General features: G+C 39.5%; 2 protein-coding genes across 7 annotated transcripts in view; both read right to left on the reverse strand.

Annotated features, from left to right (window-relative positions):
• EXOC1 (exocyst complex component 1) overlaps positions 1–12,073 on the reverse strand; it is a 31,919-nt gene extending 19,846 nt beyond the window's left edge. The window contains exons 1-9 of one of the 6 annotated variants that reach the window (XM_080344496.1): positions 11,791–12,073; positions 7,639–7,772; positions 6,685–6,815; positions 4,469–4,628; positions 2,621–2,808; positions 1,483–1,710; positions 921–1,053; positions 622–731; positions 51–104 (exon numbers count right to left, since the gene is read on the reverse strand). In XM_080344496.1, the coding sequence (XP_080200622.1) occupies positions 51–104; positions 622–731; positions 921–1,053; positions 1,483–1,710; positions 2,621–2,808; positions 4,469–4,628; positions 6,685–6,815; positions 7,639–7,762 (1,128 nt within the window). In that variant the 5' untranslated portion in view covers positions 7,763–7,772; positions 11,791–12,073. Of the gene's footprint in view, positions 1–50; positions 105–621; positions 732–920; positions 1,054–1,482; positions 1,711–2,620; positions 2,809–4,468; positions 4,629–6,684; positions 6,816–7,638; positions 7,773–7,978; positions 9,594–9,647; positions 10,258–11,486 lie in introns of those variants that run through there. The other 5 variants (XM_080344495.1, XM_080344499.1, XM_080344497.1 and 2 more) reach the window with 5 other exon arrangements.
• A 5,497-nt stretch (positions 12,074–17,570) lies between these two features.
• Positions 17,571–24,480, reverse strand: EXOC1L (exocyst complex component 1 like; the record flags this gene model as incomplete). The annotated part of the gene is made up of 3 exons (XM_080343950.1): positions 17,571–17,834; positions 20,572–20,702; positions 24,360–24,480. The coding sequence occupies 3 exons, from the start codon at positions 24,478–24,480 to the stop codon at positions 17,571–17,573; spliced, it is 516 nt and encodes a 171-aa protein (XP_080200076.1).
• Between the last annotated feature and the right edge of the window lie 1,566 nt (positions 24,481–26,046).

Genomic DNA, 26,046 nt, shown 5'->3' on the forward strand with positions numbered 1-26,046 from the left:
AGCTCAAAAAAATTAGTTAGAAAAACTTGTATCAAACCCGATGTACTCACTGCAACTGAAAGAGAGCAGCGCCTGTTACAGAGCTGAAGGAAGTTCTTATTAAACTAATTGGAGATAAAAAAAAATACAGAAATGAAAGAAAACTGATACTAAGACAGACACCTAGACTTTAGGAAACAAGTCTTAGGACAGTGATTTCTGAATATTTGAATTTAAGACTCAAAACCCAAGGTTTACTCATCTTACTTTTAATGGTTTGGGGTTTTTTATGGCCCTTGAAGTTCAGGCAGCAAGAACTTCTAGGTTCTCAGTCTCTGACATGCTTCAAAAAATAAGTGCTTTTTCTCCTCAATTAATCAAGCCTTACAATTAAAATAAATTCTTATATACCACACAATGTGTTTAATTCAGATGGCAAACCCATCAAAGACAGGGTTTTTTTAAATATGAGACTTCTGTAGGAAACTATAGTTTGGTATGCTCCGTATGCCTGAAATGCCTCTAGCAGTCCATTTGTTTACTGCTTACATCACGGAACATCTCCAACTTTAGGTGTATTGGTTTGCTTGTCAGGAAAAGTTTGTGACTGAAAATTTCACATAAAATAGTAAGAAATAATACCTGATGAACAAATACACTGTTCAAATGACTGGCAAGTCTCCGTGCAAATTGCTCACGCAAGTCACTAAACCGCTGCTGTTGCTGTTTCACTGCTTGAAGCATATCATGTCCTAAAAACAAAAAGAACTTCACAGAGTACAAAACATACAGTAATATATTGTATGTGGGAACTACAGGGACCAGAGGCAACAATTCCCTCAATCTACAGAAAGAACACCTGGGACTAGTTGGAAAGGCACATACAAGGTACTACCATAATAAATTTTGTACACTAGATTGTAGTCTAACAGAAACATTACCTGGACGAAGAGCTACATTCATACACTGCAAAAGGGCATCTGCTGCATTAGTGCAAGCCTCAATGCCTCGAGAAGATGTCAGATCTCCCTCCTGAAGGGCCTTTATATGACCTTTAGCCAAATCCATGTGATTCTACAAAATAATGGATAGTATTGTCACAGAATCATAGAATAGAATCATAGAATCATTTAGGTTGGAAAAGACCTTCAAGATCATTGAGTCCAACTGTTAACCAACTCCACCACTAAACCATGTCCCTAAACACCACATCTATATGTCTCTTAAACACCTCCAGGGATGGTGACAACCACTTCCCTGGGCAGCCTGTTCCAATGCTTGTCCATAAGCCAGAAGCAGCTTAGTTTGCTATGCTGCTTAACCATAATGATAAATATAATACAATTCCATCATTATAAAAATATACTGGTTAGTGCAATAATAAAACAGAATAAACTAATTATTTTAAATGAACCTCATATATGGTTGCTAAAGAGGGTAGCAATCTACAAGAATTTTATACCTGATGTGAACAACCATAGTGAACACAATAAAAATGCTTACCACTAAGAACTCTATTTCTGACAGTAGCTTCACATTATTTGTGTTGCTGAGATGGATTAGGTGGTTGCTTTCTGAAATTTGATCCATTTGCTCTTTTACACTCTGAAGCATTTCTTCATAACTGCTCAGCTTCAGCTCAATTTGGTCAACTTCCTTTAGAGCTTCATCCAGCAACTTCATCAAGATATTCACCTGTTTCTCTGAGGCCATAATTGACTGGATATTTGCCTGTACAGAAAATTAAGCCACAAGATTTTGAGATACTTTCTTATATCTCAAAAGCATTCTGCTATATCCTTCTGTCTCCATCACTGTCAAATACTTTCCAAAATTCTTGATGAAAGAGACAAAACAATATAAGCTTGCAGTATTTCTCATTTAAAGTGTTACTGAACACAACAGTGCCTCAGTCCATGACACTTATTAATTTCATAAAGAAAAGAGATAAAACCAAAACTTTGCTCAAATTTGTAGAATTGAAGTATTGATTTGCACAAAAATAAAAACCAAACAGTAATCCCTACTATACTGGAACATTTTTAGTTCCAGAAAAAAAGCTTAGGTGATAAAGTCACCTCTTTGATAACAGCTGTTTTCAAAATATGAGAGAAACATCCACTCAACAATTTGAGGAGGTTGTTGACTGTTCTCTCAAAACTGTAACCCCTACATCTCCCTTAGATTTTAAGTGACCTCTAGAATGTTAGGTTGTTTAAAAAGCAAAACAGCCAACAGTATGGTACTGCTACAGACAGTCCAATACTGCAACGTTGTTAGACTACGCCAGTTTCCCAGTATTTTAGGTGTAAAAGTTCACATCCATGGACATGAACATCTATTCTCTCTCTCCATGCACCCTTGCCTTCAAGAAAGGTCTATGTAGAATGCCTCTCCTGTTTCTTCTCAAGTCATCATTCCAAAGCCTGTGACTGACCCCAGAAGATCTCACGGTAAAGAGCAAAGTTGAAGATCTTTAAAATCTGATCATAGGATGTAGCTCTGCTTAGGAACAGGTATACATTTATCTTTAAATATGCAGCAGAACATGTTAGCTACCTTTTCAAAGAACGCTACATAGTCAGTATCAATGAAAACAGTTCAACATGCTAACACACTGTACATTACAAGAAATGTTTACCCCATCCAGCACTTGTAGCTCTCTTGACAACTTCTCTGCAAAGGCTTCTGCATTAGAAATAGCATATTCACAGCCTTCCATCATTATTTCAATATCCTGTTCTTCTCTTGCATTTAACTCCTGGTATTCATCCACAGACTCTTCATCACCTCCTGTTACACTTTGGTTCTCTCCACTTGGAACGGATTCTTACATAGAGAATGGAAATAAAATACGTCAGCAAGTGCAGAAAGTCACAAGCATTTTAAGAGTACTTAAGTATGTTCCACTACCTTTAAGTAAATTAATCCTTTAAACAACTTTCATAACAAGCACCTGCTACCTGCATTCCCTTTTCACAAATCTCAGCCTTCCATGGGCTTCATTATTATTTCCAGAACTGGTTCCCAACAGTGATGTTTTCCAAATTACGCTATATCAGCAGAATACAAATAGCAACCTTCCTTTATTGCACATGTACAAAGGGACATGCTGTGTCACTCCATTCACCTGTCACACTATTAATCAGCATCAGAATACATTACAGCATTAACGCTAGACTTGTTGGCAGAAGATCAGTAGAAGTTAGACTCTCTCTTTTGGTAGACAGAATATAAGGGAAACATAGTGCAGTAGATAAAGAAATATACCACTGAATAAACAAAAAATATATTGATGTTCAAGATAAGTTTCATAGCAGGAAAAAGTACAGAGGTAAGTGAAAATTCTATAGCAATGTTTTCATGAACTAAGATTTCTCAGGGCAGTGCTTATTTAATTCAACAAGCCATTCCAAGGCTAACAAATGTTTTTTACAGAACATTAACACAGTCCAGCCAGAAACTGTTCAGGACATTTGAAACATCTCTCACAATTTGATAAGTTATCCAAAATACTATTTTAAATTCTTTTAAAAGGCATATTATTTAAGAAAAATTGCTTACAAACCAGAGTAAAGGAAAAAGGTGTTACGCACCTTCTGCAACTTTAGGCAGTTCTGAAGAATTAAAAGGTATGGAAAAGCAGAGGAAAGGAAGCAGAGAATGTTAGCTAGACAAAGGATGAACAATGTGTATATTTTTAAGTGGCAGCAAGTTTGAATGTTTTAATAGTGCACTAACTTGAAAAATTAGAGGTTGGTTAAAAGCAAATTTCAGTCAACATCAAAATACAGAAATGCTATCCTCCCTGTTTCACATTTCTAATTCACGTTCTTCTGCACAAGCCGGTCTAGTATTCAACATCAACAGTTCATCCACTTCTGACAGACTCCAACATGACATATGCTTACTCACTAGGCTTTACTAAAAAAAAAAAACCACTATTAAAAGATAACATGATTGTAACAATATTTAATACAGCATGAGTAAACAAGATACAAAGCCCTCTTAGCAACCAACCAGTCACATGAACTGTAACAGGGCCCATCAGAATGTAACATCTGCTAACCAGTTTGTAAACCAGAAATCTCATATAAAACCTCACATAACCTTTAGCATGCTACTGAAATGACACTTAGTAAAGCATTTTTCTAAATTGGGGAAAAGAAAAAGGGAACAAAAGCAGATTTGTTACACATTTAGCCCTACCAGATCTTACAGGTAGCTTTTATTTTGTTCAAGACCCAGAATGTCTTAGAAATACAATATGCTTATCAATATTTAGAACTTCCTTAATGAAGTATTTTGCCTCGGTTCTCAGTTTTCTAGCAGAAAATCTGTTATCTAATCACCTTGTTTATCTGAAGGCTTAGAAAATATAAAATTGAATAGGAAAAAACATCAGAATTAGGATTATTTTTTATAGTATATCTGATTTACATCAGTAATTACTAAGCTTTATGCTTAACATACAGTTGTAGAAATTTACCTTCCAAAAGCTGTGAACTAACGTTAATAAAGTCAATTTTCTTCCTAAGATATCGCTGATTGAGTTTCCAGATACATGAAATGAAGGTGTTCTTTTCCACTGTGCTGCTCGCAACCCACTTGTACACTTTATCAAAATGCAAGTCAAATTCAGGATTCTCCTACAAAAGATGAGATATGTTACAGGCTCAACAGTCAAATGATTCTCTGAGCAGCAAAGATTGTTTACTCATTTAATTATTGAGATGACAGGATAAAAATGAAATTACACAGATGCCAACCTTGAGCTGATATACCAACACTGGCACCCTGGTACACCTTAATGAAAGTGCTAAAACACTGGAAGTGAAGAAACAGAAGCCACACTATGAAGACAGTATTTGGTCAAGCCAGATAAGGCAACAATAACACATAATACAGAGATCTGTAAGGGTTTCAAGAAACATATGACAGTGCTATCTGCTCTGAAACACTGTCCTCAGAATGACTAATGCCTTGTGTTAGCCTTCTGAAACTAAACACACTACCTGGAATTACTGAAAACATATACAACACAATTCAAGGAGACTTAGAAGAATAGGCAAGGGGAAAAGTTATGAACACTTTATATATTTTATAGATATGATAGTGTTTAATAGCACCAAACAAGATAGAAAGACTATTTGGTATTTTAAAGGTAAAAAGCTACCACAGAAGTATTATCAACTAGATCTGTTGCCTGATGAGAACACTGCTTTGATAACAATTCAATAAAGTACTTTCCTTTCTGCAGCCACTTATGAACTCAGTATGGACTCTAACTGGTAACAGTCTATTTTAAAAATCATATTCCTAATATTTTACAAGGTCCAACCTCCTGACAGAACATGTTCTTGCCTCAGATACATGTTAAATTCTTACAGTTTGTAAAAACTACTATTGCTTCTATTTATTACTTATATTGTCACTACTATCTGCAGAAGCAGGCTGCACATGAAACTGCAAATGATGGGAAGTGGTGTTTCCTGTAGAGGGCAATAAAAGCAGCTCTGGTTTTTTTCTATAGCTTATATTGATAAATATAGTTACCATATATTTCTAAGCAAAGAGTATCATTACATAAAATTTGACCTGACAACTAGTGCAGGAAAGGCCTATGGCAAAAGAGTTGCAAAGGATCATATTTGGAAAACAAAACACGATGCACCTATAAACTTCAATTCTGACATTTTTTAATGTGAGAGAGTTTGGCATTCAACATTTGGTTTTTGAAAGAAAATTTCAAAATCACTCTTTAGAGTGTATTTACATTACAGCATATTTCAGAAAACAGTTAACTGAATTCTGGTTTGCAAGAAAAACTCCTGAGAGATGGTATAATTTTAAACAGAACCTTAACCTGAAATAAGGAATTATCCAACAGGGTACTGAAGAACAGCAGGAAAAATCTAAAATCTAGGCAACGAGTATGTGGATAACTGAAATAACAAAACATATTAAACTTATATTTAGTGAGTGGGAAATTCAAGAATATTCAACTTCGTACTTTTCTGCACTATTCTTCCAAAGCACCAATTAAAAGAACATAGAACCAGACATCATAGGATGAAGATTTTTCACCTCTGCCTATGTGTACATCTTATTAATGACAACGGATTAATTTAAATCACCAAAAATAGGTTACTCTTTTCTATGGAAAAGAAAAACACCTCAGGACTGTATGCTTTCCAACAAATGGCCAATGTCACGATTTAGAGAAGAGGCATAAGAGCTCATCTTCAAAAGCTTATATACTGCTCATTAAGAATGTTTTCAGTGTCCCAGTAAAAAAATATTCCATGTTGCTCAATGTCATCAGTAACAAGATATTTTTTTTTCAAGAGGATACTAAGCTTGGAGTAAAAATGTACAGAAAACTTGAAGCAAAATAAAAGTACTGGTCCTTAGCACAAGCACTGTACAGCCACAGAGAGATCACTACAATAAAAAGGCTGATATTAAGTATCGCTATTCAAGCATATCTAGACTACTCTTACTCGGTTTACCACGGTTATATTCTTGGAAAAGTTAGAAGAAAATGCAGGCATAAGCAACACTAGAATTTAACACACTAATTCCTAATTAATGTGTTACCAATCTAAGCTTTAGACCACTCAGTATCAAGAAAGTTAACTCTAACTAGGAACCAAAGGGATGTTGTGAGGAGAGCAGTAAACAAACAAAAAAAGTTACACATACTTTAACAGCATCTTTGGCATCAACAACAGCAAGATCTCGAAGTCCCCATGCAGTCTGCCTTTTGTAGAAATCTCCCTTGTCAGATTTTTTTACTTTTACCACATTGACTTGCACTGGTCGTTCTGTGGTCACTGTTAAATCAAGTAAAAGAGTAAGCTCAAAATGCACAAATTCCTTCAACATCTGTTTCTGCTGACATTAATTATCTGCGGGGGAAATTTTGTAATATTCATTTGATTAAAAGAGACTCTTTGAAACATTTCGCCCATCATTTCCACAGTTGAGTTTAACTCTCAGTCAACCAGATACACATCACTATACACCTTGTGAAGCAATTAACCCAGTTTACATGTATTTCTTTGATACAGCAGACCTCAGACCATGGCCACCTCACTGACAAAGCACAGAGGTAAATGGAGATTATAGTCAGAATAAACACATTTTCAGAGATTTCTCAGTACAAAAAAAATTGTAGCAAGCTAATTTATTGACAGATTGACCAAAGCACCTAATTTATTTAAGAGACATAATATAATGCACATACACTCAAAGGAACATTAGAACTCAGTAGTTACTGTGTCTTTCCAGAGCCCTCTGCCTTGGACTCTAACTAGTACACTTGATTGCATTTTATTTAGGCTGATCAGCCCAAACACCTACTAAACCTGCTTTTAAGCACTATATACAGTCTACTTCAAAAGCTCACCAGTCCCACACAAATAATTTTGTTTCTTTCATTTCACATTATAAGCAGATCTGGGTACAGGGTTTTGTTTCCTTTTTAATAGAAGCAATAAAGGAAGTATATGCTACGATTTATTTTCTCCATTAGAAACGGAAAGCACCTGCTTTATATTGGGCAAGAATAAATATTTTAAGTACAGCTAAGACATATGCCAACAGAATAAAAAACAAAGGTGAAGACAAGAAATACAGGGTGGTATTACTACATACCTGTGGCACACAAAAAGCAGTTTCTCTTCTTTTTGCCTGCTTTGCACACGTTCACAATGCTCAACAAGCGTTCATCATTAGGAGTGAAAATATCCCTCTGTAAAGCATGCTTGATTGCAGTCATTTTCTCTCAGCTGAAAGATTTTTAAGAAGTGATAATACACTCAGGCACATTTAACACACACACACACATACACAAAAGAACCAGACATTTACTTGCAGCAACTACAGTTTTTTTAAATTAAGTTTTACAGGTAACTTCATAAATCATAATTTAGACAAGCACGATCGACAGGTAGAAGACAAGCCCACTTTAGGAAAAAGTCCAAGATAAGCTTACTTCAGTTAGACAACTGCAATTTATCAACACTAGAATGATCCTTCTGCCAAATTTAATGGAGAACTAAAGGCTTCTTAGTAGTAAAGTGGAACGTGAAGCATTAAAAAAAAAAAAAAAAAAGTTGCAATGGGAATCAAGAAAAAAAAAAAGACTCCCTCACAAAGCAGTGTAATTTTAGAATGGAAATGAATGCCATGGATCCAGTAAAAATCTGGGTGAAAACAGGTGAAATGAAAAAAAAAAAAAAAAGATAACAAAATCTGACAGGATGGAGAATTTGAAACGAAAGTCACTACAGTGATGACCTCAAATGAATCTTAAAGTCCAGAACCCATCAAATATACCAAAAACCTTCAATTAAAATTTCAGGACTCTCTCATAAAATCAAGGTTATATGCTTGGCAAACCAGAAGGAGAAAAAGTGTCTCCAGCTCCCTGCTTTGCAGGAGGACCTCTGGAATACAATCTGGACTGACATACAACATACTGTATCAATCCACCACTCATATGCTACAATTTCAAGTCTAACAAATTATTAGTTTCGAGTCTTGGTGTACCACATACACATCCTAAACCTCTTCTGTTGGAGAGAAAAATCAGTCTGTTTCAGGATCAGTCCCTGCATGCTCCCTCACTCCCTCGGTATCATAACAGAAATTCAAAATTAGTACTTGACACCATGTTATGAGAGCATCCACAAGTATCCTGCTCAAACAGCTTGTTTAAAGCAGAAAAGTATATCACTCACAAATCTAAGCCAATAAAACAACAACAACAGAAAAAAACAGTACTGGAGTTTTCCCAGGTTGATACTTCTGTAAAGAACAAGAAATCATAAGACATTATAGAGGGCCCATGTAATAGAATGTAATACATTTTTATTAAATTGGATTTATCTTTTGGATATTGAAGTATCTTTCATAAAAGTTTCCTTCCTTCTGGAAGACACAAACTGTGGGGACAGATAAACACCTAAGGCAATAAATCTCTGAGCCTCTAGAAATACAGTATTGTGTTTGTTTGTTTTATGTTTTGCAAAGACCTGCTTTGCTGCTCTTGCCAGCTACCACATACTATTAAATGTAACAGGCTGTTCCTCTTCCTCTTTATCCTTAAATGAGGATCTGGCAATTGTTACAGTAAGGCAGAATAAAGAAATGCATCTTTGTAGCTGGCAGGAAGTTTGACTCCAAGGCCATCTAGATCTGAGAAGGCCACAACACAGTTTTGCAAAGGTAAGTCCATCAGGTTTGACTAGTTTGCTGCCTTTTTTGGATGCATGGACTGGAGCTCAGAAACTAAATACTTTTTTTTTTTTTTTTTTTAATTATGGAGTTTCTTATCCAGCAAGGGAGAAACAGGATATTTCAAAAAGAGAAAGAAAGTAAGCATGTACGCTTAGCAATAAATCAAGATATTTCTTCTAGGAATCAAGTGCTGACCTTGAACCCTCTAAACAAATGCTAAAAAAGACAGACTTCTGCTGAAAGACAGTAAACAGACATTACTTATTCACTCTCATAGCCTGTAACAATAAACACAGGAGATTGTACAAGGCCATCAAGGATCCCTTTACACCTTCTGGTACATTGGCAGATACCATTTAAAGTGAATGATGTAGTTGTATACCAAATCAGACCACTAGGTTGCATGAATGAGGTGCACTCACCTTTAACAGCAAAAGTACTTTCCTAACACCACCTAGAAGTTTGCTTTCTAGTTTTTCTTCTGATTAAAAATAGTGTTTTCAGATGATTTGGGGGAAGTAGGGGAGCAGAAAAGGAGGCAGAGAGAGATGGGGGCAGTGTATCTGTTCACAGGGTTCCCCCTACAAGTGATTCACCTCTGCACTAACAGCAGCAGGAGAGAGTAAAGGCTGAGAAGAAGGGGCTCCAAGAAAATAAAAAAGCGGCTCAGACTTGTGTGACGCATTAACAACTGGTTTGTTTAAAAAGCCTTCACTAAGAGTTCTGATTTTCTTTGGCAGTGCCTTCAAGTAAGTATGCAACATGCTCAGGCGAAAGCATCTGTATTTCTAGCATGTTCACTTATGATGAAGGATTTGCAGAAGTTAGATAAGACCAGCATTAAACTAACCGTGCACCAAACAAGAATAAAATTCCAAGGAAGTCACAAAACTCTGAAAGAGACTTCCAAAACAGACAATACTATAATCACCTGGTTTCCCAGCAAAGCATAGTCTAGTCTACAGATTTTAGAAATCTGGGGTGGGAGGATGGAATGACACCACCCAATACCCAAGCTTGCAAAGATCAAATGGATAAGAAAAAAACAAACAATCAAACCCCCCGCCCCTCCCCAACAATACACACCCACCAACCTCCAGAAAATTAAGTAATCAGCAATATTCACCCAATTCAGAACAGTTCCTCACACTACAGAGAGGTTCTAGGTAGACTAAAAAGAGCAACACTTAGACATCAATTTCAACGTGTTTATTTAAATGCAGAAGCTACAATATAACTCTACACTTGGGCCTTAAAATTCTACAGCATTTTAAAAATATGGTTAATACATATCACATACTATACTGTCTGATGCTGAGACAATATATGGAGTTAAATTAGGTTGGATTTTTCTCTTGGAGACACCTGTGTTGCTTTCTCTGACAAACACAGCAGAGACAAAAGGTTCCCTTGGCACTTAAAACAGAAGAGGCATTGACTTTTCTTCCAGTCTTTTATGTCCCACTGTCTCAGCTCAGCTGGCTGCCACCACATCTCTCATCTTAGGGAATCTACTAGCTTGAAAGATTACTAACCCAAGGGCTTTGGGAAACAAGGGGCAATATACTAAGCTGGAATCAGTGTTGTCAAGAGCACAGAGCTCAGGGCATCCACAGAAATGCTGTTTATATGAGACCCTGATGGCAAGGTAACACACCAAAGCTCCCATCTAACAGTTTTCCTCCCTTTCATCAAATGCTGGGCTCAGCTTCTGTTTCCAAAACTGCATCAGGTTGTCATTCCTGTTACTCTTCAGCAAGTGCATAAAACGCACACACAAAGTAGCAACAACTCGCTGTATTTCAGAAATATCCCCTTTCTTTCCTGATTTCTGGTTTTACTTTCTGCTCTGAATCACAGTGAGACTGCTGCAGCTCACCAGCTCTCCCATTTCAGTGCTAACACAAGTTGTCCAAAATACACTTTTCCCATGAAACACACCACATTAAACCCAAGATCAAAGACTTGCTCTGACATATAGTCCAACTTCTTTTACAAACTCAACCTCCTTAGTCACGGCTGTCAAAACTTCACAAAGTGCCAGGACAAGGTACATCACCAAGTTCTTCACATGTGACTCCTGCTGTCCCAAATGAACACAGAATTAGACACAAAGAACTGGACATAAAGCTGCTTCCCCAGAAAAATACTTCAAGAGGGCTGAAACCATGCCAGTCTCTAATAAAGCCCTTTAGATACTGCTACATTTATTTTTCCAGTAATGTTAAAAGCCTCGGCTACATGAAATCTATTAAACGCACATCTCAGACACAGCCTAGCCAGGAAACACACGGGAAGGACTCGACTGAGTGATGTGACCGGGCTCCTCCGTGAGCACTGCGCGGCCTCCACACGTCTGTCAACAGGAAAACACGCTTCTCCTGCGTCCCAGCAGGTTAAAACGTAACTCGAGAGCGTGGCCTAACAGTAACATCCCCGGGAACGCCGTCCACAGCAAAAAGTCGTTCAAAAGATCGTTAATTTAACAATAAAACTCCGAAGAGCTACTAATAGCAGCGGCGGCCTCCCAAGGGCCCCTCTCGCACCAGTTTCACCGCCTCCCACCTGCCAGTCCCGCAGAAACTGCCCGCAGCCAGCCCTCCGGGCAGCCGCCGGCGGGAGACAGCCGCAGCCACGGCCCCACCCTGAGCCCGGCGGCCCAGACACAGCCGGGGCGACCCGTGGAGCCCGGCCCGCGGAGGGAAGAGCGGCAGGGCCCCACAGCCGGGGCGGGGAAGGGACGGAAGGAGCCGGGGCCGCGTCGCTCGGGCCGCGTCGCTCTCACCGCGGGACCGGCCGGGCCGTCAGGGAACGGGCCGCCTCCGCCTCCCGCCGCAGCTGCCCGCAACGGCCGCTTCCGCTCACGTGATGCCAGCAGCGAGACCGAAGGCTAGGAAGTCTGCACACTCCGCGCAGCGCCCCCTGCCGGACGAGATGGGTGCAATGGGTGTGACGCGTGTGAGGGACGTAACGCCCGCCCCCCGGCGGAGTGGGGCGGGGAAAGAGAGAGCGGGAGGATCGAGCCAATAGGAGTGCGGCAGGGGCGGGGCGCGGCAGGGGCGGGCAGTGTGAGGGTGGAGGAGGACCTGGAAGTCCTGGTCGACAGCAGGTTGACCACGGGTCAACAGTGTGCCCCTGTGGCCAAGAAGGCCAACGGTATCCTGGGGTGCATTAAGAAGAACGTGACCAGCAGGTCGAGGGAGATTCTCCCCCTCTACTCTGCCCGGATGAGGCTGCATCTGGAGAACTGTGTCCATTATCTGGGCTCCCCAGTTTAAGAAAGACAAGGAGTTACTGGAGGGACTCCAGCAGCAGGCTATGGAGATGTTTAAGGGCCTGGAGCACCTTTCTTATGAGGAGAAACTGAGAGAACTGGGTCTGTTCAGCCTGGAGAAGGCTGAGACGGGATCTTATCAATGTTTATAAATATCTCCAGGGTGGGTGTCAAGAGGATGGGACCAGACTCTTTTTGGTGGTGCCCAGTGACAGGATGAAGGTCAATGGGCACAGTCTGAAGCACAGGAGTTTCCATCTGAATATGAGGAGAAACTTCTTCACTTTGAGGGTACCCGAGCCATGGAACAGGCTGCTCGGAGAGGTTGTGGAGTCTCCTTCTCTGGAGACATTCAAAACTCACCTGGACGCACTCCCGTGGGTGAACCTGCTTTAGCACACAGTTTGGACTAGATGATCTCCAGAGGTCCCTTCCAACTCCAGCCATCCTGTGATTCTGTGAACTGGATCTAGCTTCCTGTTCAAACTTTGCTGTGACAGAAGTTTTCCACATGATCAATATACTTCACTCATTTTTAGCATTATTCGTGTAAATTAATATAGTGTTTCTTCAAGGATTGCATGCAAAGTTACCGGATGCCTGAAATCGTTACATATTACATGAACTGTATGATTTATTCACAAGAATACATCAGTATGGCTTTAAGGTATGATTGACGAAATTTATTAGCCAGGCCATGACCAATAAAGAACAACAGAACACATATTTTCCAAGTTATTGTTATAAATTGCCAAAACACTGATTTTATAATGTAAAACTTATTCCATCATTCCTGTATCCTTGTTCCACTTGTTTGAAAGCATTAAATATGACTGACTGATAGAGTCTTGCTGAATGTACTGCTATTTCTGACTCAGAAAAACGTGCTGTATACTTCCATTATACATCATTCATGAGGGCCAAGGTTAAAAGAGAAGTAACAGTTTGGTAATTTCTCTATTTAGCCACAAAATGTAACTGTCTTTGTCAAGATCTATAAAGACTGGACAAGGCAGCTATAAAAGATTGAACAGGGTTTCATAAAACTTTTGCTGTTGTTGGAAAAACCATTCTAGTTTCTTGTCTTTAGCTGTTTATTTTGCTTCTGGACAAAAAACCAAAACATAGTTTGTTAATGCTAAAATATGGCTGCCCATGTTAAAACTGACATGAGATCATCTTATGTGATGCACAGAACCATTCCCTCCTCTCCTACTTCAGCTTCCCACAGTTGCTCTTCAGAAAGTGGCTTTGATCTTCTAATACTGACTTCAGCTCATGTCAAAACATTCATAAATTACAAATTACATAATATCGTACCTCATTTTACTGCAAGAAGGTAGATTTATATGTTGAAAGTGACTGAAAGTGTTGAGGAATAGGTAGATGACAGGGAAAGAAGTAGTACGGACTTTCTCTGGGCAGAGGTGGATTCCTGTTTGTGTGACTCTGATATACAAAGGCAAACAATGAGAACTCACCCAGAAGGCACAGCCTAGAACAAGATCCCCTCCCTGATCAGTTTCACTTTCTAAATTATTTTTTAAAACCTGCATTGATTTGTATTGGCTTAATTTTAGATGTGGGAAAAGATTAGCTACCCATGAAAGACAAACACACAAGAAAAGTGTGTTTCTGTTTTAAATGCAAGGTCATAGGTATTAGATGGTGAATATTATCTTAAATCCATGAACTCCAGTGGAACTCCATCAGTGTATTTTCTGTTGATATGGACCTATCTTATCTGAATGATGATGTTAGATGATTTTTGAAGCATGCAGCTGGAGGAAACTTCTGTATTTTTGAAGTACAGAATAAAACAAATATGGGATTGATGAATGCTACAGACAACGTATTTTCAAATTCTTTTGTCATAGGTTTCTCCATATTTTTAATACTGAGGTTAAAAAAAAAAAAAAAGGAAATAAACATCATCAAGTCTTATGACAGCCTCTATTCTCACTCTGCCTCTTAAACAAGTCAGCATGAAGGTCTGTTTGCTCATTATCACTCTCCACTTTCAGGCTGCCATGCTTTTTTCTTTTATTTGGAACAGATATGGCTCATAACAGTTCCTCTGTTCTGAAGAAAATCCTCATTATATCCACAATACCAAATATTCATTCACTCCATCATTTAGTTGAAACCTTTTGTAAGAAAGCTACAAATCCATTCATGATAATCCTTTACTCACGTAAGTTTCTTCCTATTAAGTTTTGGAGAAGTCTTCTAGGAGAAGCAGACGAATCCCTAGATATTGTATTTCAAACTACATTCTGTACATGCAATGTCAGGAAATGTGATGTAGGAAACAATTTGGCATTAATTGAAAGATGGGCTATTTGGCCTGTCAGGTCTTTTCCATCTATAATTTAGCAAATTCCCTGTCTCCTGTGGTGCCGCTGTGCTGTACTAACTGCAGAGTGACAGTCTCCGACACCTCAGGACAAAGACTTTTCCATAGTGAAATCAGGTCCATCTCACAATTGCACTGCATCTTGGTATGTGACATCTTATAAAGAACTGTGTAAAAGAAAAAAGTCCCTAGATTAGGTCTGCAAAATCTTTTAAAGTATTTTTCCTTTTGATAATAACTGAAATAATTTACATGGACAATGGCCCTTCTTTCCTTCTGTTTAGTGAAGAATGTTTAAAGTATCATCAGACAGAAGAAATACCAAACAGATTTTGTGTATTATTGCACATAAAATGCAGGTTTATTTGTCTGCTAATATAGTCAGTTTAATGCTTATACTGTACAAGAATAGAAAGATATAAACTACTGATGCAAGTCCATTAAATATGGTTGAACATTATAGTAAGTTTTAACCTATCAGTTTCTAGCAAGGTACAGACAATTATTGGTCAGAAATTCACCATACCTGTACTTGATTTCAAAAGAATGCTCTGAAATCTTTACCATTAGATGTTCTGGTTTTTTATTACAATTACAAGATGAATTATGGGAGATTTTCCACACAGAAAAATGTTTTCTTGTGCCTATTAAGCAAATAATTTGTAAACATTACAGAAAACATTGTGACCACTACAATTAATACACACTCCAAACAAGACAGTATGTCACAAGTGACAGTAGTCTGAATTACACTTGCTACTGAAGGTGATTTTGTGGAACCCAGATATTGGGCAAATACTTATTGTAGCTGTGGATCAAATGTTACAAGACACATATTTGAACTGGATTATCTCAATTTCTTTCTGAAAAGAACAACTGCATTTCATAAACAATTACTATAAATACAATTCTTCTCTCTAACAGTATTTAGGTGGCAAATGTAAGATTTAAGACCTACCCATTTCCAGAAAATTTGAATTGCCCACATAAACTGCCTTTACAACTGTCAAAGTGTATGAAACTATTAAGATTTGGGTTAGAATGTATGTAATTTACAACATATATCTAGAATAAATATATAACTTCTGCAGGTTAGATAATCAAAAGGTATGGCCTTTCCTATATACAAGCAATAGGGTAACATTTAAAAATTAAAGTAGAAAACTGTACATTTTATACAGTTTTTCAAACATATTCACCTTTATTTGATGTTATTTCCATTTTGAATGCAAAGTACATTTACACAAATGTTTTCAAAGGTGGGAGTCCCTAAGAAAGACATCAGTGAAGTACGAATCACAGGACCCTTGTGTGACCATCCCATTTTACAGGTGGCAGGCACTAAGAGAGGCAGTAACCAGCTTGTGATTTCCTAGGAGCTGTTTCCATTGACCAGCGTTAGGTATGTAGCTGGGCTAGTCCCACAGTTAGTCTCTCTGTATTCTCTTGGCTGCCAAAAGGGAAAGGACATTTTCTCCTGCAGGATGTTCTAACCAGAAGCTTCTACTCATCTTTCAGGCTGTCATTTGTCTACTGACTTTGGGAAGAGCAGCCAGGTATCTTAGCTGACTGACACTGGGCAATGTCACAATGCTTCTTATTGTCAGTGTTGTTCCTCTTCAGCTCTTGGTCAATACAGCTTTTATTCATCCTCTGTTTCTGCTGTAATATAATTCTGTCACAAGTCCAGCCGTTATTTTTTGTTATGGGTGGGACCTTCCAGATCACTCAGTAGACTCCACCCCATGTTAAAGAGAACTCAAAGTACTAATACACATTTAAATACTACACTGAACATGCTAACACATAGATGGTGAAAATTGTTCTCATAATTCTATGGATTTTGAGAAGTCTATCATGCACCTACTAAATAATCGTAGTAGCCAAAGCCTGCTGTTTACATAGTGTTTTGTTAACTCTTGGTCCAGAGGTAGAGAAAAGACATAAACAAACAACTTCTGTTCCCTAACTGGGCCTGTTCATATACATAAACAATAAAGTGCAAGAAAGAAGGTGTTGATGATATAGGAGAAAAAATTTCTGAAAGGTCTGATAAATAAAGCAATTCTGCTTAAGAACATTAATTTTCTGTTTCTAAGACAGTACCACAAATAGTGGAAAGGCCAAAGGGTGTACTACATATTCTGAGGCAAAAGTAATTATAACTGCATAGGTGAAAAATTGGTCCCATGGTACTTAAATGCAAAACTCCGATTCATCAGGATGAGGATTTGATTCTTGTATTAATGTATTTTAGGTGTGATCTCTTTAATGGAGTTAAAATGGAAATGTGCATCATTCTGGTACAGACCTCATTTGGTTGCTTTATTTTTTCTACTTTTAGGATATAAAAATTAACTGTTAACACTCTTGATACTTTAAAAATACTTCCAGCTATAAATGAAAGATAATTTATACCTCCATGAACATATGACCAAATGCTGAGCTCTACTTATGTAAACAATCACCGCTGACCATAAGAGTTATTGGTCCTGTGTTGAAGTCTCATATATTTATAAGTATTTGCCAGAGTGAGGCCTTTCTAATATATATAAATGAACGGTCAATTGTTTATATAAAAAGTATGTTCCATTTTTTATGTATATGTAAAATTAAAAAGCAGATACTGCATATCACTGTCTTTTTGATCAGATGATTTATGAAATGCTGGTCAGTGAAAGTCAACCGGTCACCTTAATGTTAGAAAATGCATCTTTAGGACAAAGGGCACAGGGAGAGACATAGAAGGTTGGAAGCATAGAAACATATCCTCATAAGTACTAAGCAATCCCTATTGTTGGATGACCAGATTGAATCATCATTTAGGTAGGTGTCATCAAAGTTCACAATCTTCAAATCCTTCTTAAGGTACATTTCATTCAGTTTGTTTAGCGTTCGAACAAAGGTATATTTAGATGCACAACTATAGGCTTCCAGATTGTAGACTTTGTGGAAGTGCATATCAAAATATGGATTGTCCTAAAAAAAAAAAAAAACGGAGAGACAATGAAATTTTTACATGCATTACAGATGGTAGATGGCAATCTGTTGTTCTCTGCTCAGCCACCTTCAGGCCTTTTTCTCAGTTTGATGGACTCTAAAGGACTTTGCGTACTTCTGCTATTCAGACTAAAGGGTCTTTTAAAACTGTATAAAGTAGCAGTTCTTAATTAGCTGCTATTCTTTGCCATTGGGAGTTTTGCCTGACTAAAACTTTCAGTTTGTCCAAGCCATACTCTGCACTTTATTGGGATTATACAATCTTGTTTTGAAATGAACCAATTTGTCATGTTGCCTAAAACTCACTATATGAAAAGTACTTGCCTTGGACTATAACTATATGTGTCTGTCAGAAGAAGAATATTGATTGCTCTTCCTGCCTAAATTGTATTTCTCTGCACTTTCTGGCTTTTTGGCACAATTAATCCCAGCAGCAGCTAAATTCTGTTAAATTCTATGTATAGGAATAACTATTAGGAACATTTATAGTAGTGTTAATCCCCCTCTAATTATGAGTTTGAGGTTCATTCAGGCTTTTCTTTAACCAAAAATGAGACACATTTTTATCATCCAAGTTGTAGAAGGCTGAATCATCTCTGATACGTATTTTAGCACAACACTTAAGAAAAAAAAGCTAAAGTATAGTCATGCAGGCAGGTGATAAGGAAATCCTTTGGCTACCTTGGTTGGGGAAGGGACAGGAACATCTCCAGAAGCAAGATAACTTGGAGAGGGGACACAAAGTATTATTTGCTTTGACTTTATTTTCCTCCTCTGGCCTAAACTGCAAATTGCTTACACAGTACAGGGTTACTCTGAACCTGAGCTCATCTCCTCCATCTCCTAAGTTCCTTGTCTTAGACTTGAGGGTGATGTGCACAGGACATGAGAACAACCACAGTTTGTAATTGCCCTTGGAGCAAAGCTCTGAAACCTTTCTTGTGGGCTCTTGATTTCTCTTTCACTAGGAAAATGTCATCTGAATTCCACTTTATGTTCATTTGAAAGCACTTTCAAAGGGAAAGAAGTCATTTTTCCTGGACTACATTTATTATGCATAGACAACTGTTAAAATGTCTTTGCATACATTAAGTAAGATACTCTCCTTGGCATATTCTTCTGTATTTTGTAAAACATTATTTAATTCTACTTTTGGTGTTCACAGTATCACAGTATGTTTGGGATTGGAAGGGACCTCAAAAGACCATCTAGTCCAATCCCCCTGCTGGAGCAGGAACGCCTAGGTGAGGTCGCACAGGAACATGTCCAGGCGGGTTTTGAATGTCTCCAGAGAAGGAGACTCCACAACCCCCCTGGGCAGCCTGTTCCAGTGCTCTGGCACCCTCACTGAGAAGAAGTTTTTTCTCAAATTTAAGTGGAACCTCTTGTGTTCCAGCTTGATCCCATTACCCCTTGTCCTATTATTGGTTGCCACCGAGAAGAGCCTGGCTCCATCCTCGTGGCACTCACCCTTTATATATTTATAAACATTAATAAGGTCACCCCTCAGTCTCCTCTTCTCCAAACTAAAGAGACTCAGCTCCCTCAGCCTTTCCTCATAAGAGAGATGCTCCACTCCCTTAATCATCTTTGTTGCCCTACGCTGGACTCTCCAGCAGTTCCCTGTCCTTGAACTGAGGGGCCCAGAACTGGACACAATATTCCAGATGTGGTCTCACCAGGGCAGAGTAGAGGGGAAGGAGAACCTCTCTCGATCTACTAACCACCCCCCTTGTAATACACCCCAGGATGCCATTGGCCTTCCTGGCCACAAGGGCACAGTGCTGGCTCATGGTCATCCTGCTGTCCACCAGGACCCCCAGGTCCCTTTCCCCTACACTGCTCTCTAATATGTAATTTCCCAACCTATACTGGAACCTGGGGTTGTTCCTGCCCAGATGCAGGACTCTACACTTTTCCTTGTTAAATTTCATTAGGTTCTTCCCCGCCCAACTCTCCAGCCTGTCCAGGTCTCTCTGGATGGCAGCGCAGCCTTCTGGCATGTCAGCCACTCTTCCCAGCTTAGTGTCATCAGTGTTATTCTATATTGTATTACTGCAGCCTTATTTTACCCTTCTGAAATTGTATCTGAGAGATTAGGACTTTTTTAGCAGTCAGGTCAGCCGGATCTAGCCAAAGCTGTTTCATATTCACACACACAAATACACAAATATTTAATTGATCCAAGTAATGTCAGATGAAACTACGTGAGAGAGGCACAGTTTCATGAGCTGGTACACCAAACAATGCACTTACATGATATTCTACATGTTGACTTTTTCACAGAGAGAACAGGTTCATACATTCAAATGGCGGTGTCACACTTTACATAAAAATATTTTTTAAAATTTTGTTTTCAAATACACATTAAAATCTGTGGGATTAACTCAATTTTACCTTGGGAGCTGCAGGTGGAGAATTTTTATTCCTGGTTATGATGACCAAATTAGAAAACATCCAGCTTGTCCCTTAGATCTCACAGAGAATGAAGATTACAGCAAATAAGAAAATCTCTCATTCCTTCTCCCCACAACAGTGCAAACAGGATCTGGAGCCTCTCACATGCAATCAAACCAAAATTCCTTGGAGGTTTGATTTATTCTGGTTTTTACATAACTTTATTTTTCAGATTATTTTAATTGCATTTTAATTCTTGTATACCAAATTGCAACGCAATAAAATTATACTCTATGTATTTTATAATATGTACACTTACAGTATCTGCTTCTTTTCCATCAATCATCTCCAGATCTTTCAAAAACCAGTTTTCAACTATTTCATATTTCTCCTCTCGATCCACTCGCCAGTGTTTAACCATACATATTTCTATTTCTTCACTTCTAGTCACTGCAAGAAAAACACTGTTTAGATGTGCAAGCAAGTACTTCCCAAAGGCTCCATTAATAAGAGACTTAATCAAACTCCATTTTAGATAATAACTTAAATGGTGGCGAGCAGGGCTGTATAGAGCTGTACAGGACCTAATAGTTTTATTTTGCCCAGGCAGCAGAAATAATATCATGTTCTCAGCCTATGAAGCCTGCCAACTTATAGTAGCTTTAGGACTTACATTACCCATCCTGTGAAAAGCAAATCTTGTCTGTGCAAAAGCCTTGCACCTAAATTCAGCAGCAGTGTGCTGAAAGCCTAATTCTGCCACTGGACTTGTATGGATAATCCACTTATCCTGCTTGCTTCGAGGGGGAATCGTTTGGGGTGCTGATGTCAGAAAACTGCAAAACTGCTACCAAGGCTCTGTATTTACATGACGTGTGCTATATTTTCCTTTCTGTAGACGAAGTTTCCTTATGAGGCCATTACTTTTTTAAAGCAAAAAATTTTCCTATAAAATATATAAATAGGACACTTAAGAAAAATAACATGGAAAATATTTCTTAAAGCTTCAGGTTGCCCAGTGCCATCTTTATAGAAATTACTATTTTCTGACTTAGGCAGGAAATGTGAATAAAAAGAGCACAAAGACACTCTTTGCAATAATTACCATTATTATTTGATTACATTGAGTGCTACATAGGAGACTGGATTTCTGTAACACACAACAATGAGTGTGAAAAGCACCGGAGCCTGAACGATCTCCTGCACATCCAGCATGATGGCTGTAGGATCACTGCCCCAAGCCACCCGGTAGCCCAAGGTAAGGCTGAGATGTCACCTCTATCTGCCAGGAGCATTTCGACATCATAGCGTGAGGCTACAGATGTAGAAGCAAAATTCTTTTATTCCTAAATACTGCCTGAATTTTTGAAAACCCATTTTGAAACTTAACTAATTTTATCCTATTCCTGTTAAAACATTTCTTATTTCACACCTGTAGATAAGAAAATGTGTTTTAAATAAAGACAAACAAAGGATATATGTTGGGGATATGCATTCTTTCCATTGCAAAGAAAACCAGTGGAAAATATATAAATTGATTATAACTTCTCTCAGCCTATAGCTTCCCTGCTTAGGAAATTCAAATCACTGTTGCTTTTTTTTTCTGGTCCTATAGTTACTCAATGATTTTTAACCAAAGGACCACCACTGTGTTACCTTCTATGTAGAAGTTGCAATGGTGTTCTTTTGCAAGTAAACCTAGTAGGCTGATCTTGGAAAGTTCTGTTCACACTTTCAGTTTCTCACATTTTGTTTGTTTGTTTTCTTGCTTGTGAGAGAATATGTTGTCTCCCTTGGAGTTAAAACAAAAGGAAATGACCCCAAGCTCAAAAGCCCCCAGTCCTGGCAGAAATATAAGGGGACATCCTGGTGGCCCCCAGGTCCCACGCACTGCCACTTCTCCACTCCTCTGCCCCTCATGCAGGAACAGAAGTTGCATGACAGAAGAGCAGAGCACAGACGCGTTAGGAATAATGTAAACAGGAGCATGTCCTGCCCAGTGGTGAAATCTGGACAGGCTATTTTCAACACCCCACAGCCCCCTCCACCCCAGAAAGAAAAGTTCTTTACTTTTCATGCTTTTTAGATATTGATTGTTCTTGTACTCAGTTAACAGAGTTAAAGACAATTTAATTTTTTATACAGAACATGAGCTCAGATCTACCATGTCATTCTATTAAACTCTAAAAGCTTTTCTTGGGGAGGGCATGGCTATGGCAATGCCTTCATAGAGCACAAACCACAAACTATTTCTTAAGGTCTTCCATGACGGAATGTCTCTTTTAGAGTCTCTGTTGGATGATACAATGTTATCCTTACCATTCTTCCCTGGCATAGCAATACCAGGTCGGGAAAATCCCCCCAAATGGTTGCATTTCAGCTTTATGTTCTTTCAGGGTTTATAAAACATTTAATGAAAGGACACTATTGCCTTCACACAGTAACTTGGGTTTGGTATTGCGAAAAGGAAGGGAAATAATGTTGCACATATGGCACAAAAAATAAGATTGTTCCATTATTCACACCAAGATCTTGATGTAATACAGATTTCTAACAGCATAGATTTCTGAAGTTTTGCCTACATATCATCTGACTAATTTTCTTTTTTAATTACGATAATATGAAATCAACAGGAATATACTGAAGTTGCATTGCAGGGATAAGATTTTAGATAATGATTTTTGGTCCTACAGAATCACTGTAGATTGCAGTACCTGTTGGCGGCTGGATGCAACCCATCATTCAGAATCAAATTTCCACTCTACTCACCACTTATTTGACTACGCATGTATATATTAACAGAGTTTCATATTGTATACTGGAGACATCCCACTTTTAATACTCTACATAAATTTTGCTTTATGTCTTCAGAGATTAGAGGCTTACTTTAATGGCTTGTTCTCCTTTACCTTAAAAATAAATTTTTAGTAATGATTCTAAAATTGCATAATGCTATTTCTCCCCTTTGAGAGTTTCATAACAGTGTTTAGCTCTATCACATGCAACTCCTACCAGATAGCTATAAAAACTATAAACCAAATTGATATTTCTGTACATTTAGAAGCTCTACAGCACTCAGGATCCATTTCTTAGAACTATTTTTACAGTTCAAAAATTTAAAGCCCATTTTACTAAAATTGTGGGAACACAGGGAATATAGCTTGCTCATTATTTCCAGTAATTTGTAAAACAGCTTAAATATTCAAAAGACTTTAGATATTTACAAAGAAAATGATGACAGAATATGGTTCTCATAATCCCATATTGGAGAAGAAAAAGTCTCAAGTACATACATTATTTCTACCTGTTTTATGTATTTTGAACCTGAAAAGGAAATGGACTGGAAGAAGCATTCACTTCGACCTAACTGCTTATGGATGAGAGAATTTCTTTGTCAGTGTTGTGAAATAAAATGAAAAAAACTCCCAAGCTTTTCTGAAACCTTGTCCTTAAAACGTTGTGAAACAGATACACTTGAAATCAAATTTAGTAAGTAGCCATATAATTTAGTTTATCACTCACAGCTATCTTGTTTTATTCACAGTTCATGCTAATTACTAAAGCAAATGTGTATTTATTTAAACCACAAGTCTAATTTATTTTTTCCAAGGTAATTGGGACATTAGACCAAGACAAGAGATAGTGCAAAAGCTCTAAAAATTACCGATGTTTCCTGCAACGTGAACGCACTGTTGCGCTTTCTTATGCAAAACATAGAACTACCGTAAGGTGCTGCTCTTTTAAAAGCACGTGAGGCACTCACAGCGCTGCCACGTCCTGACCACCTTCAGCAGTTGTGTTGGAATCGTCACGTTTCTACGCTGATATTACAGCTCAACCCCGTATGAATCCGAAATCGGAGAAAACGCCGTTTACGAAGACTGCTGGCAGTGCAAGCACAGCGGGCTGCCTTTCCTGCCGGTGCTGCCGGCCTGCGGGGGGCCGGGGCTGCAGCCGCCCCTCGCCCAGGAGCTCCCCGCTCCCGCCCCGGCCCCGCTCCGTCGCACACCGGGGTACGCGCACGCTCGCATCCCCACGCACCGCCATCCCTGGGCACCTACCGCCCCTCGCCCACCCACTCGCGGGTCCCCGGCTCTGCCCTGGTACCTGCGGCGCACAGGTAGCAGCGCTCCGCGCCCGAGCCCTCCACCTCGATGAACTCGTGCAGCCTTTGCCGCCGGGGGCCGAACAGCTTCTTGGCCAGGTCCTCCTTCACCAGAGAGGACATCGCCCTCCTTCCTCCCGCCCCGCGGAGCTGCTCAGCGGCGGGTACCGGCCTCGCGCTCCCCACAGCCGCCGCGCCGCGCTGGACACCCGCGGGGGAGCGCGGCGGAGGCTGCGCCCCGGGCGCGGGGGAGGCATCGCTGGCAGCGGCCCCCGACGGGGTCCTGCTCCCCTCGGCCAGCCCCCTGCGCCGCCGGGACCAGCCGCCGTTAAGGCTCCGGCCGCCGGTGCGGAGAGAGGCCGGGCGGTGGATCTCTCCGCCCCACGTGTGCCCGCCCACCCCCTCCCCGGTGGGACGCGCCGGGGGCAGACGGTCGGTGCTGGCCCTGCTGCCCCGCCGGGACCGGGACCGGGACCGGGACCGGGACCGGGACCGGGACCGGGACCGGGACCGGGACCGCGCGGGGCCTGAGCGAGGTCCCGCGGCCGTGGCGGGGCGGAGATGCCGTCGGGGCGCCCGCCCGGCCCGCCTCCCTGCTGGAGGAGGGGAGAGTGAGCGAGGAACACGCAAAGTAATCGCAGTAAAGACAGCTTACCAAAAGAGAATTGTCAATCAGTGCAATTCTTTATATCGGTAGATAAAGGAGTCAGTAGAATTTATAAAAGGAATTACATAACCTTATGGCTGGTACTGCTGGTACTGCACTCATAGCTTGATGGCTATTAATAGCGTTAAAGGAAAAATACCTTTGCTGCTCCTCATAAACAGGTGAACGCACCTCCACACAAGAGTCCTCAGAGGGCAGGTGCAGCTTGGGAACCAGAGGTAACTACTATGCTCAGTATGTTTACATACGTGAGGGGCCTTTTACATCAGACGTGAGTAGACTTGCAGAAATTTCACATGTTCCTACCACTCTGCAGGTGTGTGGGTAAAGTTCCTGAGGGCAAGTACTCTTCTAATTTCAGTATCTGCCGTAGTCTGTGTTGGAGTTTTCCCTTTGGACTAATTTCTGATTGCTTGCAGAAGTTGGATGTTCTCTTCTGATTTTTATGCTCAAGCTTAGTATGTCTAAATACCTTATTGGGTTGTTCATTCTTTCAGTCTCAGTGTAACTTAGAAAGGAACCTATCCTTAGAGTAAAACGAAGCACTAAAGTGAAGATTTAGAAGGTGAGGTAAAAAAATCTGAGGATTAAAAAAATTGGTTTTTTTGGCAATATCATTAGGACAATTTAGTGCCATGGGTCTACAAGGTGCTTTGGTGATGTTGAAGCAAAATAGAGTTAAGTAAACTGATGTAAAAGTAGGGAGAATCATCCCCTGCTATAGATGCTAAGCATATTAGCTAGATGAGTAGGAAAGGGTTTGAAAAAAAACTAGAAGGTTTTGATTTATTCTGCTTTCTTTTGGTCCCATGTGTGTGAAAACACAGTTGTGTTTCTTAAATCTATACACTAATTTTCATCCCTCCTTTGAGAGAGTGAAGTTATTCTGAACTTCAGGATTGGGATATATTTTATTAGTACAGGGCGTAAGGACAAATTTCATCTCCTACCTTTAAAGTCTTATTTTAGGAAAAGAGTATGATGCTCACTTCCAAACTGAGACAACTGCATGTCAGGAAAGT

The sequence above is a fragment of the Nesoenas mayeri genome, assembly GCF_963082525.1.
Source record: "Nesoenas mayeri genome assembly, chromosome: 4".
In the NCBI taxonomy this organism is placed as follows: domain Eukaryota; kingdom Metazoa; phylum Chordata; class Aves; order Columbiformes; family Columbidae; genus Nesoenas; species Nesoenas mayeri.